Source organism: Anolis sagrei, chromosome 13 (genome assembly GCF_037176765.1).
Source record: "Anolis sagrei isolate rAnoSag1 chromosome 13, rAnoSag1.mat, whole genome shotgun sequence".
NCBI lineage: Eukaryota > Metazoa > Chordata > Lepidosauria > Squamata > Dactyloidae > Anolis > Anolis sagrei.
The window spans coordinates 359,522-382,602 of NC_090033.1; the positions used below are offsets into that span (position 1 = coordinate 359,522).

General features: G+C 46.9%; 2 protein-coding genes across 8 annotated transcripts in view; both read right to left on the reverse strand.

The window, feature by feature from the left end:
* Positions 1–2,845, reverse strand: part of LOC132764873 (probable glutamate receptor) — a 50,854-nt gene extending 48,009 nt beyond the window's left edge. Inside the window, exon 1 of the mRNA XM_060759051.2 lies at positions 2,757–2,845. The gene's annotated coding sequence lies outside the window, so the exon portion shown is untranslated. The remainder of the gene's footprint in view (positions 1–2,756) is intronic.
* Positions 2,846–18,291: 15,446 nt separating this feature from the next.
* Positions 18,292–23,081, reverse strand: part of PLCH2 (phospholipase C eta 2) — a 325,113-nt gene continuing 320,323 nt past the window's right edge. For 3 of the 7 annotated variants that reach the window (XM_067472942.1, XM_067472941.1, XM_067472940.1), the window contains exon 22: positions 18,293–21,273. In XM_067472942.1, coding sequence (XP_067329043.1) covers positions 19,616–21,273 — 1,658 coding nt within the window. In that variant the 3' untranslated portion in view covers positions 18,293–19,615. Of the gene's footprint in view, positions 21,274–23,081 lie in introns of all 7 variants that reach the window. The other 4 variants (XM_067472946.1, XM_067472943.1, XM_067472944.1 and 1 more) reach the window with 2 other exon arrangements.

Below are 23,081 nucleotides of genomic sequence, written 5' to 3' on the forward strand. Positions count from 1 at the left end.
ACCCCACTTGCCCAGTTTCCAAAGGCTTCCCAACCTTTGAGAATGCTTGCTATAGATACGGGCAAAACGTCAGGAGAGAATGCTTCTGAAACATGGAAAACTCACAACAACCCAGAGAGAAATCATTTCTTTTTCCACAGACATATAAACTCCACTTGCCCAGTTTCCAACAGACTTCACAGCTTATGAGGATGCTTGCCATAGATGCAGGCGAAATGTCAGGAGAGAATGCTTCTGAAACGTGGAAAACTCACAACAACCCAGAGAGAAATTATTTCTTTTTCCACAGATATATAAACCCCACTTGCCTAGTTTCTAACAGACTTCACAGCTTATGAGGATGCTTGCCATAGAATGTGGGCAAAATGTCAGGAGAGAATGCTTCTGAAACATGGAAAACTCACAACAACCCACGTAAGTTATTTCTTTTTCCACAGATATATATAAACCCCACTTGCCCAATTTCCAAAGGCTTCCCAACCTCTGAGGATGCTTGCTATAGATACGGGCAAAACGTCAGGAGAGAATGCTTCTGAAACGTGGAAAACTCACAACAACCCAGAGAGAAATTATTTCTTTTTCCACAGATATATAAACTCCACTTGCCCAGTTTCCAACAGACTTCACAGCTTATGAGGATGCTTACCATAGATGCAGGCGAAATGTCAGGAGAGAATGCTTCTGAAACGTGGAAAACTCACAACAACCCAGATAGGAGTTATTTCTCTTTCCACAGGTATATAAACCCCACTTGCCCAGTTTCCAAAGGCTTCCCAACCTCTGAGGATGCCTGCCATAGATGCAGGCGAAATGTCAGAAGAGAATGCTTCTGAAACGTGGAAAACTCACAACAACCCAGAGATAAATTATTTCTTTTTCCACAGATATATAAACTCCACTTGCCCAGTTTCCAACAGACTTCCCAACCTCTGAGGATGCCTGGCCATATTATGTGGGCGAAACGTCAGGAGAGAATGCTTCTGAAACGTGGAAAACTCACAACAACCCAGAGAGAAATTATTTCTTTTTCCACAGATATATAAACCCCACTTGCCCAGTTTCCAACAGACTTCCCAACCTCTGAGGATGCCTGGCCATATTATGTGGGCGAAACGTCAGGAGAGAATGCTTCTGAAACGTGGAAAACTCACAACAACCCAGAGAGAAATTATTTCTTTTTCCACAGATATATAAACCCCACTTGCCCAGTTTCCAACAGACTTCCCAACCTCTGAGGATGCCTGGCCATATTATGTGGGCGAAACGTCAGGAGAGAATGCTTCTGAAACGTGGAAAACTCACAACAACCCAGAGAGAAATTATTTCTCTTTCCACAGATATTTAAACCCCACTTGCCCAGTTTCCAAAGGCTTCCCAACCTCTGAGGATGCTTGCCATAGAATGTGGGTGAAACATCAGGAGAGAATGCTTCTGAAACATGGAAAACTCACAACAACCCAGATAAGAGTTATTTCTTTTCCCACAGATATATAAACCTCACTTGCCCACTTTCCAAAGGCTTCCCAACCTCAGAGAATGCTTGCTATAGATACGGGCAAAACGTCAGGAGAGAATGCTTCTGAAACGTGGAAAACTCACAACAACCCAGAGAGAAATTATTTCTTTTTCCACAGATATATAAACTCCACTTGCCCAGTTTCCAACAGACTTCACAGCTTATGAGGATGCTTGCCAGAGAATGTGGGCAAAACGTCAGGAGAGAATGCTTCTGAAACATGGAAAACTCACAGCAACCCAGATAGGAGTTATTTCTTTCCATAGATATATAAACCCCATTTGCCCAGTTTCCAACAGACTTCACAGCCTATGAGGATGCCTGCCATAGAATGTGGGCGAAATGGCAGGAGAGAATGCTTCTGAAACGTGGAAAACTCACAACAACCCAGATAGGAGTTATTTCGTTTTCCACAGATAAACCCCACTTGCCAGGTTTCCAAAGGCTTCACAACCTCTGAGGATGCCTGCCATAGATGCAGGCGAAATGTCAGGAGAGAATGCTTCTGAAACATGGAAAACTCACATCAACCCAGAGAGAAATTATTTCTTTTTCCACAGATATATAAACCCCACTTGCCCAGTTTCCAACAGACTTCACAACCTCTGAGGATGCCTGCCATAGATACGGGCAAAACGTCAGGAGAGAATGCTTCTGAAACGTGGAAAACTCACAACAACCCAGAGAGAAATTATTTCTTTTTCCACAGATATATAAACCTCACTTGCCCAGTTTCCAACAGACTTCACAGCTTATGAGGATGCTTGCCATAGATGCAGGCGAAATGTCAGGAGAGAATGCTTCTGAAACGTGGAAAACTCACAACAACCCAGATAGGAGTTATTTCTTTTTCCACAGATATATAAACCCCACTTGCCTAGTTTCCAACAGACTTCACAGCTTATGAGGATGCTTGCCATAGATGTGGGTGAAACATCAGGAGAGAATGCTTCTGAAACGTGGAAAACTCACAACAACCCACATAAGTTATTTCTTTTTCTACAGATATATAAACCCCACTTGCCCAGTTTCCAAAGGCTTCCCAACCTCTGAGGATGCCTGCCATAGATGCAGGCGAAACGTCAGGAGAGAATGCTACTGGAGCATGGTCATGAAGACTCACAGCAACCCAGTGATTCCGGCCACGAAAGCCTTCGACAGCACAGGAAAGAGAGTCTTGCTGAACTAGTAGTAGTGAATGGATTCCAGGGAGAGAAGCCATTCAGGTCGTCTCACTTACGGTTGGCGACTCCTTTGCGCTCAGCAGGAACTCTGTCGGCAGCAGCAACGCAAGGCGAGCAGCAGCTGTACCCACAACTCACAATTTGTGAAGGAGTGGCCAGGGAAGGGCCACGGCAGAGACCCCCCTGCCCAAGGCCGAGCCAGAGGAGGAGCTTGGCAGGGGCTGGGGGGCCGGGGGGGAGGAAGGGCTCCCAAGGAAGAGTGCCACTGCCGTCCTTGCGCTCCTCTTTGGGAGAGAACGTGGTGCGCCACCACTTGCTGCTCTTGCCACGCCAAGTTTGCACCCTCGCAAAGCCTGGCACAGAGCAAAGACCCCAAGAGCCACCCCATCCACAGACCCACAAGCAAAGCAACCCTGACCCCACGGCAGAAAAGAAACGCAACTGGGAGGATGTGGCAGCCCAGTGACACCGATGCCCATGGGTCAGCCGGAGTTTTGGAGTTGGGTGTTATCTCTACGTAGATGACACCCGACTCTACTACTCTTTTCCACCCCTTATTTCAGTGGTTCCCAACCTTCTTTTTGTGACCAGGGACCACTCTCCCACATGATTACCAAAAGTGTTACGAATCAGTTTTTGGTCAACTGTAAATTCGGTTTGTTTATTTGGGATGCGGATTCAAAAAATTGCATTGCACAGACCACATCAGCTCTGGTTTCTGATACAGAACATATGCCATCCAGTAGTCATGGGCCACTTGATCAGGGACCACTTTTACCAGGGACCACTTTGACCAGGGACCACTTTCACAAGGGACCACTTTGACCAGAGACCTCTTCAACCACAGACGACTTTGACTGGAGACCACTTTAACTAGGGAACACTTTGACCAGAGACCACTTTGACCACAGACGACTTTGACCAGAGACCACTTTGACCAGGGACCACTTTGACCAGGAACCACTCTCCCACATGATTACCAAAAGTGTTACGAATCAGAGACAAATTTCAAGCATAATTGTATTTCACAAGAACGTGTGAGTCACGTTATTGCTTTGCTTGGCTGCCGGAAGATCTGTGCACGATGGGTACCCAGGATGCTGACGCCTGAAATGAAAGCTCACAGACTTGAAACTTCAGAGACTGGATCTCACCACCATACAGCATCCATACGGTCCGGATTTAGCACCGCCTGACTTCCATCTGTTCCAATAATGAAAGATCTGCGGGGACATCATTATGCTTCTGATGGAGACGTTGAGAGAACCGTGAGACGCTGGTTGCGGAAGCAGAGTGTCGACTTCTTCTGTGACGGCTTCAGAAAGCTTGTTCATCGTTGGCAGAAATGTATCCAATGGTCTGGTGGTTGTGTGGGAAAGTGAATAGTGGTTGAGAGAACTGTGAGACGCTGGTTGTGGAAACAGAGTGTCGACTTCTTCCGTGACGGCTTCAGAAAACGTGTCCATCGTTGGCAGAAATGTATCCAATTGTCTGGTGGTTGTGTGGAAAAGTGAATAGTGGTTGAGAGAACCGTGAGACGCTGGTTGTGGAAACAGAATGCTTCAGTAGCATTCTCTCCTGATGTTTCCGTGACAGCTTCAGAAAGCTTGTTCATCGTTGGCAGAAATGTATCCAATTGTCTGGTGGTTGTGTGGAAAAGTGAATAGTGGTTGAGAGAACCGTGAGACGCTGGTTGCGGAAACAGAGTGCCGACTTCTTCTGTGATGGCTGGTGGTCTGGTGGTTGTGTGGGAAAGTGAATAGTGGTTGAGAGAACCGTGAGACGCTGGTTGTGGAAACAGAGTGTCGACTTCTTCTGTAACGGCTTCAGAAAACGTGTTCATCGTTGGCAGAAATGTATCCAATTGTCTGGTGGTTGTGTGGGAAAGTGAATAGTGGTTGAGAGAACTGTGAGACGCTGGTTGTGGAAACAGAGTGTCGACTTCTTCTGTGACGGCTTCAGAAAGCTTGTTCATCGTTGGCAGAAATGTATCCAATTGTCTGGTGGTTGTGTGGGAAAGTGAATAGTGGTTGAGAGAACTGTGAGACGCTGGTTGTGGAAACAGAGTGTCGACTTCTTCCGTGACGGCTTCAGAAAACGTGTCCATCGTTGGCAGAAACATATCTAATTGTCTGGTGGTTTTGTGGAAAAGTGAATAGTGGTAGCTAAAGAGCACATTCTAAGCGCATTGCAATAGTCCAACTCCAAAACTCAAGGTCAATACCGTGGTCGTGGGAGTCCTGTGTGCCAAGTTTGGTTCAATTCCATTGTCGGTGGAGTTCAGAATGTTCTTTGATTATAGGTGAACTATAAATTTGCCAGATGTTCAAGCTGGGTTTAGGAAAGGCAGAGGAACCAGAGACCAGATTGCCAATCTCTGGATGCTGGAGAATGGAGAAAGGCAGGGAGTTCCAGAGAAACATCTACTTCTGCTTCATTGACTCTTCTAAAGCCTTTGACTGTGTGGATCATAATACATTGTGGCAAGTTCTTGGTGGGATGGGCATCCCAAGTCCCCTTCCCTCTCTCCTGAGGAATCTGGACAAGGACCACGGAGCAACAGTCAGAACTGACCACGGAACAGCAGACGGGTTCAAGATTGGGAAAGGCGTCCGGCAAGGCTGCATACTCTCACCCAACCTTTTTAACTTGTATGCAGAACACATCATGCGAGGATGTGCGGGGCTGGATGAATGCAAAGCTGGGGTGAAAATTGCTGGAAGAAACATGAACAACCTCAGATATGCAGATGACACCACTCTGATGGCCGAAAGCGAGGAGGAGCTGAGGAGCCTTCTAATCAAGGTGAAAGAAGAAAGCGCAAAAGCCGGGTTGCAGCTAAACATCAAAAAAAACGAGATTATGGCAACAAGAATGATTGACAACTGGGAAATAGAGGGAGAAAACGTGGAGGCCGTGACAGGGTTTGTATTTCTAGGTGCAAAGATGACTGCAGATGCAGACTGTGGCCAGGAAATCAGAAGACGCTTCCTTCTTGGGAGGAGAGCAATGTCCAGTCTCGATAAAAGAGTAAAGAGTAGAGACATCAGACTGGCAACCAAGATCCATTGCCTAGTCCAAGCCATGGTCTTCCCTGTAGTAATCACCTACGGATGTGAGAGCTGGACATCCTCAGGGAAGGCTGAGCGGAGGAAGAGAGATGCTTTTGAGCTGTGGTGTTGGAGGAAAGTTCTGAGAGTGCCTTGGACTGCGAGAAGATCCAACCAGTCCATCCTCCAGGAAATAAAGCCCGGCTGCTCACTGGAGGGAAGGAGACGAGAGGGAAAGCGGAAGTCCTTTGGCCACATCAGGAGGAGACAGCAAAGCCTGGAGAAGAGAATGATGCTGGGGAAAGTGGAAGGAAAAAGGAAGAGGGGCCGACCAAGGGCAAGGTGGATGGATGGCATCCTTGAAGGGACTGGACTGACCTTGAAGGAGCTGGGGGTGGTGACGGCCGACAGGGAGCTCTGGCGTGGGCTGGTCCATGAGGTCACCTAGAGAAGGGAATGATGCTGGGGAAAGTGGAAGGCAAAAGGAAGAGGGGCCGACCAAGGGCAAGATGGATGGATGGCATCCTTGAAGTGACTAGACTGACCTTGAAGGAGCTGGGGGTGGTGACGGCCGACAGGGAGCTCTGGCGTGGGCTGGTCCATGAGGTCACCTAGAGAAGGGAATGATGCTGGGGAAAGTGGAAGGCAAAAGGAAGAGGGGCCGACCAAGGGCAAGGTGGATGGATGGCATCCTTGAAGGGACTGGACTGACCTTGAAGGAGCTGGGGGTGGTGACGGCCGACAGGGAGCTCTGGCGTGGGCTGGTCCATGAGGTCACCTAGAGAAGGGAATGATGCTGGGGAAAGTGGAAGGAAAAAGGAAGAGGGGCCGACCAAGGGCAAGGTGGAGGGATGGCATCCTTGAAGTGACCGGACTGACCTTGAAGGAGCTGGGGGTGATGACGGCCGACAGGGAGCTCTGGCGTGGGCTGGTCCAGGAGGTCACGAAGAGTCGGAGACGACTGAACAAATGAACAACAAATAAATCCCAGAAACTACAACTCCCAAATGACAAAATCAATCCTCTCCGACCCTGCCAGTATGTGGGTGTATTGGGCATTTGTGCACAATTTGGTCCAGTGAATGACAATGGGCCCTACATATCAGGTATTGACATGAGGATTCATAACATTAGCAAAATGACAGTTATGAAAACAATGTTCTGGTTGGGGGTCACCACGACATGAGGAACCGTATTCAGGGGTCGCGGCATTCGGAAGGTGGAGAAACCCCGATCTAGATGCAGAGGAGCGAGTGCAAAACAGGGAATGATTTGGACTGGAGTTGAAGAGAGGCCACGGACATTCCTGTGCAAATGGGGCCGGGGGCTTTGTCCTCCAGCCGTATGTATAGGGAGAGCCCGCCTCCCCCACGAAGGCCTCTCGGGCGGATGCTAAATGGCGGTAGACTCCGAGCTGCTGCCCTGTGAATATTAATTGGGAGTGCTTTCTTCCCGTGACAATGCAAGACGAGTTGCCGCACTTCATACACTCAGTTGAGCCCGTTGGCACCGGTTCTAGGACGTGGAGGACACTGGGGGTGTGTAGGGAAAAGTCACTGCAACTCCCCAGCACTGGGGGAAATGTGGCTCTTTTTGGGAAGCAACCGTTGGGTGGAGAAGCAGCAGAGAGGGAAACGGGCCTCAAAAAAGACAGGTTAACTCAGATGTTGATTCACACAAGCAAAGGAAAGCTAGCTCCACTTCACTTCCAAAGTGAGCAGCAACACTGGATTAGTTGTCTGTGTGTCCCAGGGAAACGCCCCACAAATTGCACTCGGACCTCAACGTCATGACCTCAACATCATGTGTCGCCAGATACAGTGGGCTTTGGCTACCAATGTCATGACCTCAACGTCATGTGTGCCCAGGTTCAGTGGGCTTCAGCTATCAATGACAAGATCTCAACATCATGTGTCCCCAAATACAGTGGGCTTCAGCCACCAACATCATGTACTCAATATCATGTGTCCCCAGGTTCAGTGGGCTTTGGCCACCAACATTATGACCTCAACGTCATGTGTCACCAGTAGGCCTCAGTCAATGTCTTGACCTCAACATCATATGTCCTCAAGTTCAGTGGGCTTTGGCTACCAACATCATGTCCTCAATGTCATCTGTCTCCACATTCAGTGGGCTTCGGCCACCAACATCATGTCCTCAATGTCATCTGTCTCCACATTCAGTGGGCTTCGGCCACCAACACCATGCCCTCAATGTCATGTGTCTCCAGGATCAGTGAGCTTTGGCCACTAGTGTCATGGCCTCAATGTCATGTATCCTTAGGTTCAGTGGGCTTTGGCCACCAACATCATGATCTCAATGTCATGTGTCCTCAAGTTCAGTGGGCTTTGTCCACCAACGTCATGACCTCAGTGCCATGTGTCCCGATTCAGTGGGCTTAGGACACCAATGTCATCACTTCAAAGTCACGTGTCCCCAGGTTCAGTGGGCTTCAGCCACCAACATCATGTACTCAATATCATGTGTCCCCAGGTTCAGTGGGCTTTGGCCACCAACATTATGACCTCAACGTCATGTGTCACCAGTAGGCCTCAGTCAATGTCTTGACCTCAACATCATATGTCCTCAAGTTCAGTGGGCTTTGGCTACCAACATCATGTCCTCAATGTCATCTGTCTCCACATTCAGTGGGCTTCGGCCACCAACATCATGCCCTCAATGTCATGTGTCTCCAGGATCAGTGAGCTTTGGCCACTAGTGTCATGGCCTCAATGTCATGTATCCTTAGGTTCAGTGGGCTTTGGCCACCAACATCATGATCTCAATGTCATGTGTCCTCAAGTTCAGTGGGCTTTGTCCACCAACGTCATGACCTCAGTGCCATGTGTCCCGATTCAGTGGGCTTAGGACACCAATGTCATCACTTCAAAGTCACATGTCCCCAGGTTCAGTGGGCTTCATCCACCAACATCATGTACTCAATATCATGTGTCCCCAGGTTCAGTGGGCTTTGGCCACCAACATTATGACCTCAACGTCATGTGTCACCAGTAGGCCTCAGTCAATGTCTTGACCTCAACATCGTATGTCCTCAAGTTCAGTGGGCTTTGGCTACCAACATCATGTCCTCAATGTCATCTGTCTCCACATTCAGTGGGCTTCGGCCACCAACATAATGTTCTCAATGTCATGTGTCTCCAGGATCAGTGAGCTTTGGCCACTAGTGTCATGGCCTCAATGTCATGTATCCTTAGGTTCAGTGGGCTTTGGCCTCCAACATCATGATCTCAATGTCATGTGTCCTCAAGTTCAGTGGGCTTTGTCCACCAACGTCATGACCTCAGTGCCATGTGTCCCCAGATTCAGTGGGCTTAGGACACCAATGTCATCACTTCAAAGTCACGTGTCCCCAGGTTCAGTGGGCTTCGGACACCAACATCATTACCTCAACATCATGTTGCTTATATTCCTGAAACCTTGTGTAGTGCGGTGGTCATAGGTGTTTCCAGGAGCCCCCGGTGGCGCAGTGGGTTCAACCCCCCCCCCCCTGTGCCAGCAGGACTGAAGACCGACAGGTCGCAGGTTCGAATCTGGGGAGAGGCGGATGAGCTCCCTCTATCAGCTCCAGCTCCTCATGCAAAGGGGAGATGAGAGAAGCCTCCCACAAGGATGATAAAAACATCAAATCATCCAGGCAATGTCCCCTGGGCAACATCCTTGCAGACGGCCAATTCTCTCACACCAGGAGTCACTCCTGACACGACAAAATAAATAAAATAAAATAGGTGTTTCCAGGCTTAAGCATTATATGAGTCTATACTGACCATATAATCCAGTTTCAAACTGCATTATATGGCAGTGTAATTGGCGCCCAGGTTCAGTGGGCTTTGGTCACCAACGTCATTACCTCAACGTCATGTGTCCCCAGCTTAAGTGGGCTTTGAACCCCTGCATCATGACTTCAACGACATGTGCCCACAGGTTCTGTGGGCTTCGGCCACGAACGTCATAACCTCAACATCATGTGTGCCCAGGGTCAGTGAGCTTTGGACACCAGCATCATGACCTCAACATCATGTGTGCCCAGGTTCTGTGGGCTTCGGCCACCAACATCATCACCTCAATGTCATGTGTGTCCAGGTTCAGTGAGCTTCGGACACCAGCATCATGACCTCAACATCATGTGTCCCCAGGTTTTGTGGGCTTTGGCTACCAACATCATTACCTCAACATCATGTGTCTTCAGGTTCAGTGGGTTTCGAACACCAACGTCATTACCTCAACGTCATGTGTCCCCAGCTTAAGTGGGCTTTGAACCCCTGCATCATGACTTCAACGACATGTGCCCACAGGTTCTGTGGGCTTCGGCCACCAACGTCATAACCTCAACATCATGCGTGTCCAGGTTCAGTGAGCTTCGGACACCAGCATCATGACCTCAACATCATGTGTCCCCAGGTTTTGTGGGCTTTGGCTACCAACATCATTACCTCAACATCATGTGTCTTCAGGTTCAGTGGGTTTCGGACACCAACGTCATTACCTCAACGTCATGTGTCCCCAGCTTAAGTGGGCTTTGAACCCCTGCATCATGACTTCAACGACATGTGCCCACAGGTTCTGTGGGCTTCGGCCACCAACGTCATAACCTCAACATCATGCGTGTCCAGGTTCAGTGAGCTTCGGACACCAGCATCATGACCTCAACATCATGCGTGTCCAGGTTCTGTGGGCTTCGGACACCAGCATCATTACCTCAACATCATGTGTCCCCAGGTTTTGTGGGCTTTGGCTACCAACATCATTACCTCAACATCATGTGTCTTCAGGTTCAGTGGGTTTCGGACACCAACGTCATTACCTCAACACTATGTGTTCCCAGGTTCAGTGGGCTTCAGACACCAATGTCATTACCTCAACATCATGTGTCCCCAGGTTTTGTGGCTTTGGCCACCAACATCACTACCTCAACACCATGTGTCTTCAGGTTCTGTGGGCTTCGGCCACCAACGTCATCACCTCAACGTCATGTTGCTTACATTCCTGTAACCTTGTGTAGTGCGTTGGTCATAGGTGTTTCCAGGCCTGGAGTACAACAGCTTAAGCATTATATGAGTCTATACTGACCATATAATCCAGTTTCAAACTGCATTATATGGCAGTGTAATTGGTGCCTTGGGAGGAAGATAGGTGATGAGTAGAAGAAGTACAAGGAAGCCCCTTCGTTAGCAGTAATCCAATCGGAGACGAATAGGTTAAATAATCTTTATTCGGAAGAATATCAGTTGGTTTTACAAATAGATTTTGCATTATTTTCAATATAGAGAGAAGAAATGTTACAAACAAACAAACAAAGAACGGAAAATATCCCTCACCCAACCCCATCTCGCCCTCCCCACCGCTGCTGCATATATCATACAAGGGACCAAAATTAGGACGGGATATTTTTCCTCTCTAAATCGTCTTGATATACTCTCCTGCGTTTTCTTCCTTGGTAACAGGTACATTCATAGCAATTAATGGTAATGCAGAGTATTAAGACGAACCATTCGTAAAAGGATCGTTCTGTTTAACTAAAAAAAGGAATAGTGTTTCTCTCTCTGTGTGTGTGTGTTGCTGAATCCATTAAGTACACAAATCTTTCGCCAAAACGTAGGAAAATACCGATATCTTCAGGGATTATGACGTTCACAACGGAAACGAGAAACACTATTCTGAACCCTGATCTCAATGAGAAAAAGTGAAAGACGCCCAAAACTTGGTTTTGCTCTCCAACGTTTTCGTTTCGGGATCGTCCCAAAGTCCTCACTCATTTCCACTTTGGGAAGACGACGCGATTTTGGGAAACGCTAACACAAAACGACGCGACTTTCTCCTCACAGACTAAAGTGCTCATCCAAAGTCAGTTTTTTCAACAGCTCTGGAATTTTTTTTCCCAAATGTTCGGACAAATTTCTCAACTTTAAAATAAAAATGCGTAACAATATGCGTAAAACACGTTTGGAGTGGAAAGACGTTTAGAAATAAAAGTACTTCTAGAGACAATAAATTAAGTGTTCATTTAAAAAAATTAGATTTAGGTGAAATTGACATAGTGTGGAAATGGACCACACTTGGCCATCTATACTTCAAGTCACCTCTCTCTCTCTCTCTCTCTCTCTCTCTCTCTCTCTCTCTCTATATATATATATATATATATATATATATATATATATATATATATATATATATATCAGTCAAGCAATCCTTCCTGGACTACCTTAAAAATCCCCTCACTTGCCTGCAAGGCTGCAATCTCCTTTCTGTTTGGGGTTTTGCTTCCTTAAAGCTGTTTCTACTTTCTACTCTAGAGGAGAGGGAGGCTCGCTTTTTCTTTGCTGGGATTACTATTATTAATAATAATCTTTTAGAAGTATTTCCCAAAGGAGAGGAAGGGAAAGAACTATCCTCCCTGGACTACCTTAAAAATCCCCACACTTGCCTTGGGGCTTTGCTTCCTTAAAGCTGTTTCTACTTCCTACTCTAGAGGTGAGGTAGGCTTCTCTTTTTGTTTGCTGCGATTACTATTATTAGTAATAATCTTTTAGAAGTATTTCCTGCAAGAGAGGGAGGGAAGGAGCTATCCTCCCTGGACTACCTTATAAAAACCCTCACTTGCCTGCAAGGCGGCAATCTCCTTTCTGTTTGGAGTTTTGCTTCCTTAAAGCTGTTTCTACTTCCTACTTTAGAGGTGAGGTAGGCTTCTCTTTTTGTTTGCTGAGATTACTATTATTAGTAATAATCTTTTAGTAGTATTTCCTGCAAGAGAGGGAGGGAAGGAGCTATCCTCCCTGGACTACCTTAAAAATCCCCACACTTGCCTTGGGGCTTTGCTTCCTTAAAACTGTTTCTACTTTCTACTCTAGAGGAGAGGTAGGCTTCTCTTTTTGTTTGCTGGGATGACTATTATTAGTAACAATCTTTTAGTAGTATTTCCTTCAAGAGAGTAAAAGAGTTGTGCACGGATTTTGTTCCCTCCGTTTCCTTCAGTATCTTTAGTACTTTGGGAGCTCATAACAATAAGGGCTCTCCCGGTACGAAAACCCGCCTGACACGAAAGCAAATGGGAACCGATCTCGGCTTCTCCTCCTCTATTCATCATCACAGTTTGATCTTTTTTATTTTTCTTTATTTTCCTGATTCTTTTTGTTTATTGCGAATGACTGGGAGTTGGGGACCTGCTGAGGTATGGTGGGTGGAGGATGCGGTTGTGTGTTTGGGGGTTTTCCATCCTTTTAGCTTATTTTCCCTTCTTCTCCTTCAGGAAATACTACTAAAAGATTATTACTAATAGAAAGGAGATTGCCACCTTGCAGGCAAGTGAGGGTTTTTTTAAGGTAGTCCAGGGAGGATAGCTCCTTCCCTCCCTCTCTTGCAGGAAATACTACTAAAAGATTATTACTAATAATAGTAATCTCAGCAAACAAAACGAGAAGCCTACCTCACCTCTAGAGTAGGAAGTAGAAACAGCTTTAAGGAAGCAAAACTCCAAACAGAAAGGAGATTGCCGCCTTGCAGGCAAGTGAGGGTTTTTTAAAGGTAGTCCAGGGAGGATAGCTCCTTCCCTCCCTCTCTTGCAGGAAATACTACTAAAAGATTATTACTAATAATAGTAATCTCAGCAAACAAAACGAGAAGCCTACCTCACCTCTAGAGTAGGAAGTAGAAACAGCTTTAAGGAAGCAAAACTCCAAACAGAAAGGAGATTGCCGCCTTGCAGGCAAGTGAGGGTTTTTATAAGGTAGTCCAGGGAGGATAGCTCCTTCCCTCCCTCTCTTGCAGGAAATACTACTAAAAGATTATTATTACTAATAATAGTAATCCCAGCAAACAAAAAGAGAAGCCTACCTCTCCTCTAGAGTAGGAAGTAGAAACAGCTTTAAGGAAGCAAAACTCCAAACAGAAAGGAGATTGCCACCTTGCAGGCAAGTGAGGGTTTTTATAAGGTAGTCCAGGGAGGATAGCTCCTTCCCTCCCTCTCTTGCAGGAAATACTACTAAAAGATTATTATTACTAATAATAGTAATCCCAGCAAACAAAAAGAGAAGCCTACCTCTCCTCTAGAGTAGGAAGTAGAAACAGCTTTAAGGAAGCAAAACTCCAAACAGAAAGGAGATTGCCGCCTTGCAGGCAAGTGAGGGTTTTTTTAAGGTAGTCCAGGGAGGATAGCTCCTTCCCTCCCTCTCTTGCAGGAAATACTACTAAAAGAGTATTATTACTAATAATAGTAATCCCAGCAAACAAAAAGAGAAGCCTACCTCTCCTCTAGAGTAGGAAGTAGAAACAGCTTTAAGGAAGCAAAACTCCAAACAGAAAGGAGATTGCCACCTTGCAGGCAAGTGAGGGTTTTTATAAGGTAGTCCAGGGAGGATAGCTCCTTCTTTTCCTCTCTTTCAGGAGAGAGGAGATTGCAGCCTTGCAGGCAAGTGAGGGGTTTTTTAAGGTAGTCCAGTAACCCCATTGCTGATACCCAGGCTCCTTGAAGGGACGAAAAGAAAGGCTCCAAGGTGAAAGGGGATAGCTCCTTCCCTTCCTCTCTTTCAGGAAATATTTTGAAAAGATTATTACTAATAATAGCAATCCCAGCAAACAAAAAGAGAACCCTACCTCTCCTCTAGAGTAGAAAGTAGAAACAGCTTTAAGGAAGCAAATCCCCAAGGCAAGTGCGGGGATTTTTAAGGTAGTCCAGGGAGGATAGCTCCTTCCCTTCCTCTCCTTTGGGAAATACTTCTAAAAGATTATTAATAATAGTAATCCCAGCAAACAAAAAGAGAAGCCTACCTCTCCTCTAGAGTAGAAAGTAGAAACAGCTTTAAGGAAGCAAAGCCCCAAGGCAAGTGTGGGGATTTTTAAGGTAGTCCAGGGAGGATAGCTCCTTCCCTTCCTCTCTTGCAGGAAATACTACTAAAAGATTATTATTACTAATAATAGTAATCCCAGCAAACTAAAAGAGAAGCCTACCTCTCCTCTAGAGTAGGAAGTAGAAACAGCTTTAAGGAAGCAAAGCCCCGAAGCAAGTGTGGGGATTTTTAAGGTAGTCCAGGGAGGATAGCTCCTTCCCTTCCTCTCCTTCGGGAACTACTTCTAAAAGATTATTAATAATAGTAATCCCAACAAACAAAAAGTGAAGCCTACCTCTCCTCTAGAATAGAAAGTAGAAACAGCTTTAAGGAAGCAAAACCCCAAACAGAAAGGAGATTGCAGCCTTGCAGGCAAGTGAGGGGATTTTTAAGGTAGTTTTAATGTTTGTTTGTGGGATTAACAGAACTCAAAAACCACTGGATGAACTGACACCAAATTTGGACACAAGACACCTAACAACCCAATGTATGTCCTTCACTCAAAAAAATGATTTTGTCATTTGGGAGTTGTAGTTGCTGGGATTTGTAGTTCACCTACAATCACAGAGCATTTTGAACTCCACCAACGATAGAATTGGGCCAAACCTCCCACACAGAACCCCCATGTGGGCCACAGCAACACATGGCAGGGGACAGCTAGTATTTAATATTTTATTAATATTTTCAAAAACCCACGAAACAGGGAGTCCGCTAAAAGCGAACCGCGAGGTAGTGAGGGAACACTGTATCATAAAGACATGGAGGAAGTTGATTTCGTGGCAAAACCTTTGTTTGTGTGTCACAAACTTTACTAAACGCGTGGATGACAAAGTTTCCCTTGCCAGGATAAAGTTTTCACCTTCTACTCAATCATACTATGTGCCAAACATTGACTGTTTCTTGTTTGGAGGTGTTATTTCCTGTTTAATTGTGTGGTATTTACTTTAAAACTAGCTGTTCTACTCCCGAAACTTCATTTTTGTGGCTGCCACAAACTTTGTTGGGTTGGATGAGATTCTACGAGACAGTCATTGAAAAAGTATTGTTGGGGAAATCTTGCCCGTCAACTTCGTTTTGGCGCAGCCAAAGGTAGAGGCGGATAGCAGATTTGGATTACTATTTGCAAAATAGGAGTGATAGTGTCAGCTCATGCTGAGTAAGGAACCGCCACATGATGTGCTGCACATCCCTCCCACAAGAAGTTTAAGAAACATTTTCCATGTTTTGTCGAAGGCTTTCATGGCCAGAATCACTGGGTTGTTGTTGGTTTTTCGGGTTGTATGACCATGTTCTTTCTAGAAGCATTCTCTCCCGACACGTGTGAAAAAGATCTTGGAGTCCTCGTGGACAACAAGTTAAACATGAGCCAGGAATGTGATGTGGCGGCAAAAAAAGCCAATGGGATTTTGGCCTGCATCAAGAGGAGCATAGTGTCTAGATCTAAGGAAGTCATGCTCCCCATGCTCTATTCTGCTTTGGTTAGACCACACCTGGAATCACATTGTGTCCAATTCTGGGCACCACAATTCAAGAGAGATATTGACTCTAAGCTGGAATGGGTCCAGAGGAGGGCGACTAAAATGATCAAGGGTCTGGAGAACAAGCCCTATGAGGAGCGGCTTAAGGAGCTGGGCATGTTTAGCTTGAAGAAGAGAAGGCTGAGAGGAGATATGATGAGAGCCATGTATAAATATGTGAGAGGAAGCCACAGGGAGGAGGAGGGAGCATGCTTGTTTTCTGCTTCCCTGGAGACTAGGGTCTGGAGAACAAGCCCTATGAGGAACGGCTTAAGGAGCTGGGCATGTTTAGCCTGAAGAAGAGAAGGCTGAGAGGAGATATGATGAGGGCCATGTATACATATATGAGAGGAAGCCACAGGGAGGAGGGAGCAGATCAAGGGTCTGGAGAACAAGCCCTATGAGGAGCGGCTTAAGGAGCTGGGCATGTTTAGCCTGAAGAAGAGAAGCCTGAGAGGAGATATGATGATAGCCATGGATAAATATGTGAGAGGAAGCCACAGGGAGGAGGAGGAGGGAGCAAGCTTCCTTTCTGCTTCCCTGGAGACTAGGACACAATGGAACAATGGCTTCAAACTACAAGAGAGGAGATTCCATCTGAACATTAGGAAGAACTTCCTGTGAGAGCCGTTCAGCAGTGGAACTCTCTGCCCCAGAGTGTGGTGGAGGCTCCTTCTTTGGAAGCTTTTAAACAGAGGCTGGATGGCCATCTGTCAGGGGTGATTTGAATGCAATATTCCTGCTTCTTGGCAGAATGGGGTTGGACTGGATGATGGCCCAGGAGGTCTCGTCCAACTCTTGGATTCTATGATTCTATGATTCTATGACATTTGGCTTGCATCTATGGCGGGCATCCTCAGAGGTTGCCTGCCATAGATGCAGGCGAAACATCAGGAGAGAATGCTTCTAGAGCATGGCCATACAACCCGAAACATTGTAGAATAGGGGTCCTCAAACTTTTTAAACAGAGGGCCAGGTCACAGTCCCTCAAACTGTTGGAGGGCCGGATTATAATTTGGAAAAAACATGAATGAATTCCTATGCACACTGCACATCTCTTATTTATAGTGCAAAAAAACACTTAAAAACAATACAATAATGAACATGAAAAAGAATTTTAACTTATGAGTATTTCAATGGGAAGTGTGGGCCTACTTTTGGCTGATGAGATAGGCTTCTTGTTGTTGTTGTTGTGTGCTTTCAAGTCATTTCAGACGTAGGTTGGTTTATTTATTTACTTTAGTTATATACCGCTGTTCTCAGCCCGAAGGCGACTCACAGCGGTTTATCCTGAGTGAGGCCCAGGTAAATGACCTTGGAGGGCCGTATCCGGCCCGCGGGCCGTAGTTTGAGGACCCCTGTTCTAGAACATGGCCATACAACCCAAAAAACCCACAACAACCCATTTTCCAATATAAACTTATGAGTATTTCAATGGGAAGTGTGGGCCTACTTTTGGCTGATGATATACGATTGTTGTTGTTGTTGTTGTTGTTGTGTACTTTCAAGTCATTTCAGACGTAGGTTCTTGTGGGTTTCTTTGGGCTATAGAGCCATGTTCTAGAGGCATTTCTCCTGACGTTTCGCCTGCATCTATGGCAAGCATCCTCAGAGGTTGTGAGGTCTGTTGGAAGTAGGAAAAATGGGTTTATATCTCTGTGGAATGGCTGGGGTGGGGCAAGGAGCTCTTCCCTGCTGCAGTTAGGTGTGAATGTTTAGCTAATCACCTTCATTAGCATTTGAAGGCCTGCCTGAGCCTGGGAAAATCTCTTGCTGGGAGGTGTTAATCTGTGCCTGGTTTTTTCCTCTCTGTTGTTTAGCTGTTATAATTTTAGAGTTTTTTTTAATACTGGTAGCATTACCAGGCACAGATTAACACCTCCCAGCAACAGATTTTCCCAGGCTCAGGCAGGCCTTCAAATGTGAATGAAGGTGATCAGCTAAACATTCACACCTAACTGCAGCAGAGAAGAGCTCCTTGCCCCACCCCAGCCATTCCACAGATATATAAACCCATTTTTTCCTACTTCCAACAGACCTCACAACCTCTGAGGATGCTTGCCATAGATGCAGGCGAAACGTCAGGAGAAATGCCTCTAGAACATGGCTCTATAGCCCGAAAAAACCCACAAGAACCTAGTGATTCCAGCCATGAAAGCCTTCGACAATACATTTCAGACGTAGGTTGATCCTGAGCGAGGCCCAGGTAAATGACCTCGGAGGGCCGTATCCGGCCCGCGGGCGGTAGTTTGAGGACCCCCTGTTCTATAACATGGCCATACAACCCAAAAAACCTACAACAACCTATTTTCCAATATAAACTTATGAGTATTTCAATGGGAAGTGTGGGCCTACTTTTGGCTGATGATATAGGATTGTTGTTGTTGTGTGCTTTCAAGTCATTTCAGACGTAGGTTGACCCTGAGTGAGGGCTGGGTAAATGACCTCGGAGGGCCGTATCCGGCCCGCAGGCCATAGTTTGAGGACCCCTGTTCCAGAACATGGCCATACAACCCAAAAAAAACCTACAACAACCCATTTTCCAATATAAACTTATGAGTATTTCAATGGGAAGTGTGGGCCTACTTTTGGCTGATGAGATAGGATTGTTATTGTTGTTGTTGTTAACCCAAAAAACCTACATCAATCCATTTTCCAATATAAACTTATGAGTATTTCAATGGGAAGTGTGGGCCTACTTTTGGCTGATGATATAGGATGGTTATTGTTGTAGTAGTAGTAGTAGTAGTAGTAGTAGTTGTTGTTGTTGTGTGCTTTCAAGTCATTTCAGACGTAGGTTGATCCTGAGCGAGGGCCGGGTAAATGACCTCAGAGGGCCGTATCTGGCCCGCGGGCCGTAGTTTGAGGACCCCTGTTCCAGAACATGGTCATACAACCCAAAATACCCACAACAACCCATTTTCCATGTTTTTAGGACACAACCAATGAGGAACCAACGTGTATAACTCAGGAACAAACCAACATAAGAGAGTAGAGACATACAGAGATTCGAATATCCGCATTTCCCGGACAGAACCGGGATATTCCCGCACCTGAAAATCTCGCGTTCTTTGGCCTTTGTAGCAACTGTGTTTTCAGGGGACGTTGTGTGGTTGCCCTCCATTTCGAAGCAGGGATAAAGGTACTGTCTGGACGGGCCCTAAGACAAGTCCTCAGAAAGGGAGACTGAAGGGTTGTGCAGATCCTTGGACATGCTTTCTAGCAACGTGGTGGGGAAAGGATTTTGTCATGATCTGTTCCCTCCCTTAGGGGAAAAAAAAAAGTCTGGTTGCCCACTCCTGATACGGCATGCTACACATTGCATTATTATTATTATTATTATTATTACACGCATAAGTTGTCCATCGGAGACTGGGACGAGGAGGAACGAGAGGAGATGAGACCGTGATATTTTGCACCATTTGCATTTTTCCCTCTCAAATTTCGTTGCGGTTGGTTTTGCTCCAACGGGAATGTAAACATCAAACTTGTGCAGCCCTTCCCAGCGTTAAAGTTTGAATAAGAAGACGACCTCAGTGTCACGGTTCGAGGGAGTTCGGTCCTTGCATTGGGGTGTAAACAGAGCAGGGGAAGCCACGTCCGAGTAGGCCCCGCCAGCGAAGCAGCAGGCTCCCTCGGGGTTCCCCCTCTCCTCGATGGGACTCCCCTTGCTCAGGGTCAAGCTTTGCAGCCTCTGCCTCTCTTGCGCCTGCTTGGCGCGGTTGGCAATGTACCTCACCCGGCTCTGGCTCCGGGAGGAAGCCCTTCGGAGGAGGCCCGTCTCTTCCTCTTCCTCCTCTTCGGACTCGACGGGTCCGAGGCTGGTCGGGGAAGTGATGTCGTTCGCCTGCTGGAAGGTGGTCAGCTTCTTCAAGCGCTCCGTGAGCTCGTCGGGAGGCTGAGCCGAGAATGCGCCGACGGCACAGCGGCGCTGCTCCCGCGTCGACTGGGTGACAAAGCTTCGACTGATACTGCGATACTTGCCCTCAAAGGCGCATGTGATGTCCTCAGAGGTGAGGTCCCCGAGGCTTTTGGATTTGGCCTGGTTGATCTCCTGGCCTTGAGACTTCAGACAGGACTGCCGGAGGCTTTCCATGTACAACCGACTCCAGGTGTGTCTCTTGGGCATGGATCCTGACTTGCAACCCCTGCCTAGCGGTCGAGGGCACAACGCATCCTGGGCAAGTTGGTCACCCCTCAGGTTGGGATTGGATTTGCTCTTAGTCACCATGGGGACATCGTGTCTGGGCGCAGTGCTCGCAGACCAGGGGCGCATACTTCGTCTTGCAGGGAGCGCATCAAAAGGCTCATGCCGAACCACCAGATCGGGGAGGCTTTTCCGAGCGAGATTGGGCAAGGAGAGGTCTATGACCGTGTCGTTGGAGGACATGCTGGAAGAGGAAGACATACTGTCCCGATGAGTGCTGGAGTCCAGCTTGCTCCAGATATGATCATTGGCTGTGGCATCGGAGTAGACTTCCGCCGCTGGGGAGAAGCCACCAGGTCGCCTCGTCGAGACGGAACAGTCACAAAGTCTGCAGCCTTCACTCTTGGACCTCTTCACTACGACATGAGATGTGGGGGCTGTGGCAGCTGGAGTGACTTCTGGAGCTTCTTGAGGTGCAATTTGTGTGGAGATATTTGCCACGTTGCTTTGGTATGGTGATCCTGGTGTGGTTGTACTCCCCTTCTCACTCCTCTCATCTTGGACTGTACCACTTCTTTGATTCTGGCAGTTTCTGGCAGAATGGAGCCAACGGTTGGCCAATGCTACATTGCCCTGAGTTTGTGAAGTAGGTGGACCTCCATTTTCACGTATCCTTTTGCAGCTACCTTCTTCTTTGCTGCTGTTCCTACTGAGTTCCCATTCCAGGACATCTGCAATGGCCGGGATGGGAGCGTGGAATACTTTCTTCTCTGCACCAGTCACTCCGTGCTGCTGAAGAGAAGTTCTCTCCAACTGGTCTGATGGGTCATCTCCTTCTGAACCAGTTCCATGGGAAATATCAGGCACATCCCCTTCTTTGGAATCAGCGGGGAGGGTGGCGGAAAGAGGAAAGCAAGAACCAACAAGCTGGTTCTTGTTGGCAACATTGGGTTCTTCACTGATGGTCTCCAGGCTGCGTAATGAAGGGATGGACATCTGCACTGAGAGCTGGTGGACACCTGCCAGGAAGACAAAAAACACACCCAAGGGTGATCAGCTACTGACAATACTTTCACAACGATAACTTCCACAGATTCTATGTTGCCCTGACATGATGGATCCTGCAATTGCAGGCCAGGTCAATACCGTATGATCCATGGTTTCATCTACCAACGTAAGACAAAATATGTCTTCCCTAAGCATCTCCCACGTCCTCCAGCATGGTCCTATGGCAGTGGTTCTCAACCTTCCTAATGCCGTGACCCCTTAATACAGTTCCTCATGTTGTGGTGACCCCCAACCATAACACTATTATGTCTGTGGTGACCCACATTCATAAAATTATTTTCGTTGCTACTTCATAACTGTAATTTTGCTCCTCTTATGAATCATGAGATGCAAGATGTGTTTTCATTCACTGGACCAAATTTGGCACAAATACCCAATACGCCCATATTTGAATACTGGTGGGATTTGGGGGAAGAGGGGGTATTGGGTTTTGTCATCTGGGAGTTGTAGTTGCTGAGATTTATAGTTGACCTACAATCCACGCTCTGGTTACATCCCGAATAGATTACTGCAATGCACTCTACGTGGGGCTGCCTTTGAAGACTGTAAGGAGACTCCGAGTAGTCCAATGGGCAGCAGCCAGATTACTCACCAGAGTGCCATACAGGAAGCATACCACCCCGCTGCTGTGTCAGCTCCACTGGCCGCAGGTCCACCTCCAAGCACAATTCAAAGTGCTGGTCTTGGCCTATACGACCCTATATGGCCCCGGCCCAGCTTACTTGTCCAAACGTATCTCCCTCTACGTTCCGCCTCGTAATTTAAGATCTACTGGGGAGGCCCTGCTCTCGGTTCCACCAGCGTCACAAATGCGTCTGGTGGGGATGAGGGACAGGGCCTTCTCAGTGGTGGCCCCACGCTTTTGGAATTCGCTCCCCAGCGAGATCAGATCGGCGTCCTCCTTCCTTACTTTTAGGAAAAAAACTAAAGTTGTGGTTTTGGAGCCAGTCCTTTGGCTAGTGAGCACAGCAGCACTTTAGACACTGAACCCGGACCATAGCATTGTTATGACAATCGGAAACGGCTATGTGACCTGATTTGGCGACTTTGTGAGTATATGAGTATGTGATTTTAATTTATGTTACTGTTTTAATTGGCTATGTATGTGATTTTACTTTGTTGTGTTGATATTATGGCATTGAATTGTTGCCCATGTTAGCTGCCCTGAGTCCCCCCTCGGGGGTGAGAAAGGCGGGGTAGAAATAGTGTGAGTAAATAAATAAATAAACAAGAGCGTCGGATAAGACGGAATGTCGGATAAGCGAGACTTGGGAAAATCAGCCTGTTTTGCGAGCCTTGCAAATGCCGACTTGTTATCAGTAAACGGGAGTGAGATAAACCGCCTTGAGTCGCCGATAGGCTGAGAAAGGCGGTATATAAATACAGTAAATACAGTACGCCTGGCTCGAGAGCAGTACGTGTGAAAAAGATCTTGGAGTCCTCGTGGACAGGAAGGTAAACATGAGCCAACAATGTGATGTGGCGGCAAAAAAAGCCAATGGGATTTTGGCCTCAGGCATCAATAGGAGCAGAGTGTCTAGATCTAAGGAAGTAATGCTCCCCATGCCCTATTCTGCTTTGGTTAGACCACACCTGAGATATTGTGTCCAATTCTGGGCATCACAATTCAAGAGAGAGATTGACTCTAAGCTGGAATGTGTCCAGAGAAAGAGGGAGACTAAAATGATCAAGGGTCTGGAGAACAAGCCCTATGAGGAGCGGCTTAGGGAGCTGGGCATGTTTAGCCTGAAGAAGAGAA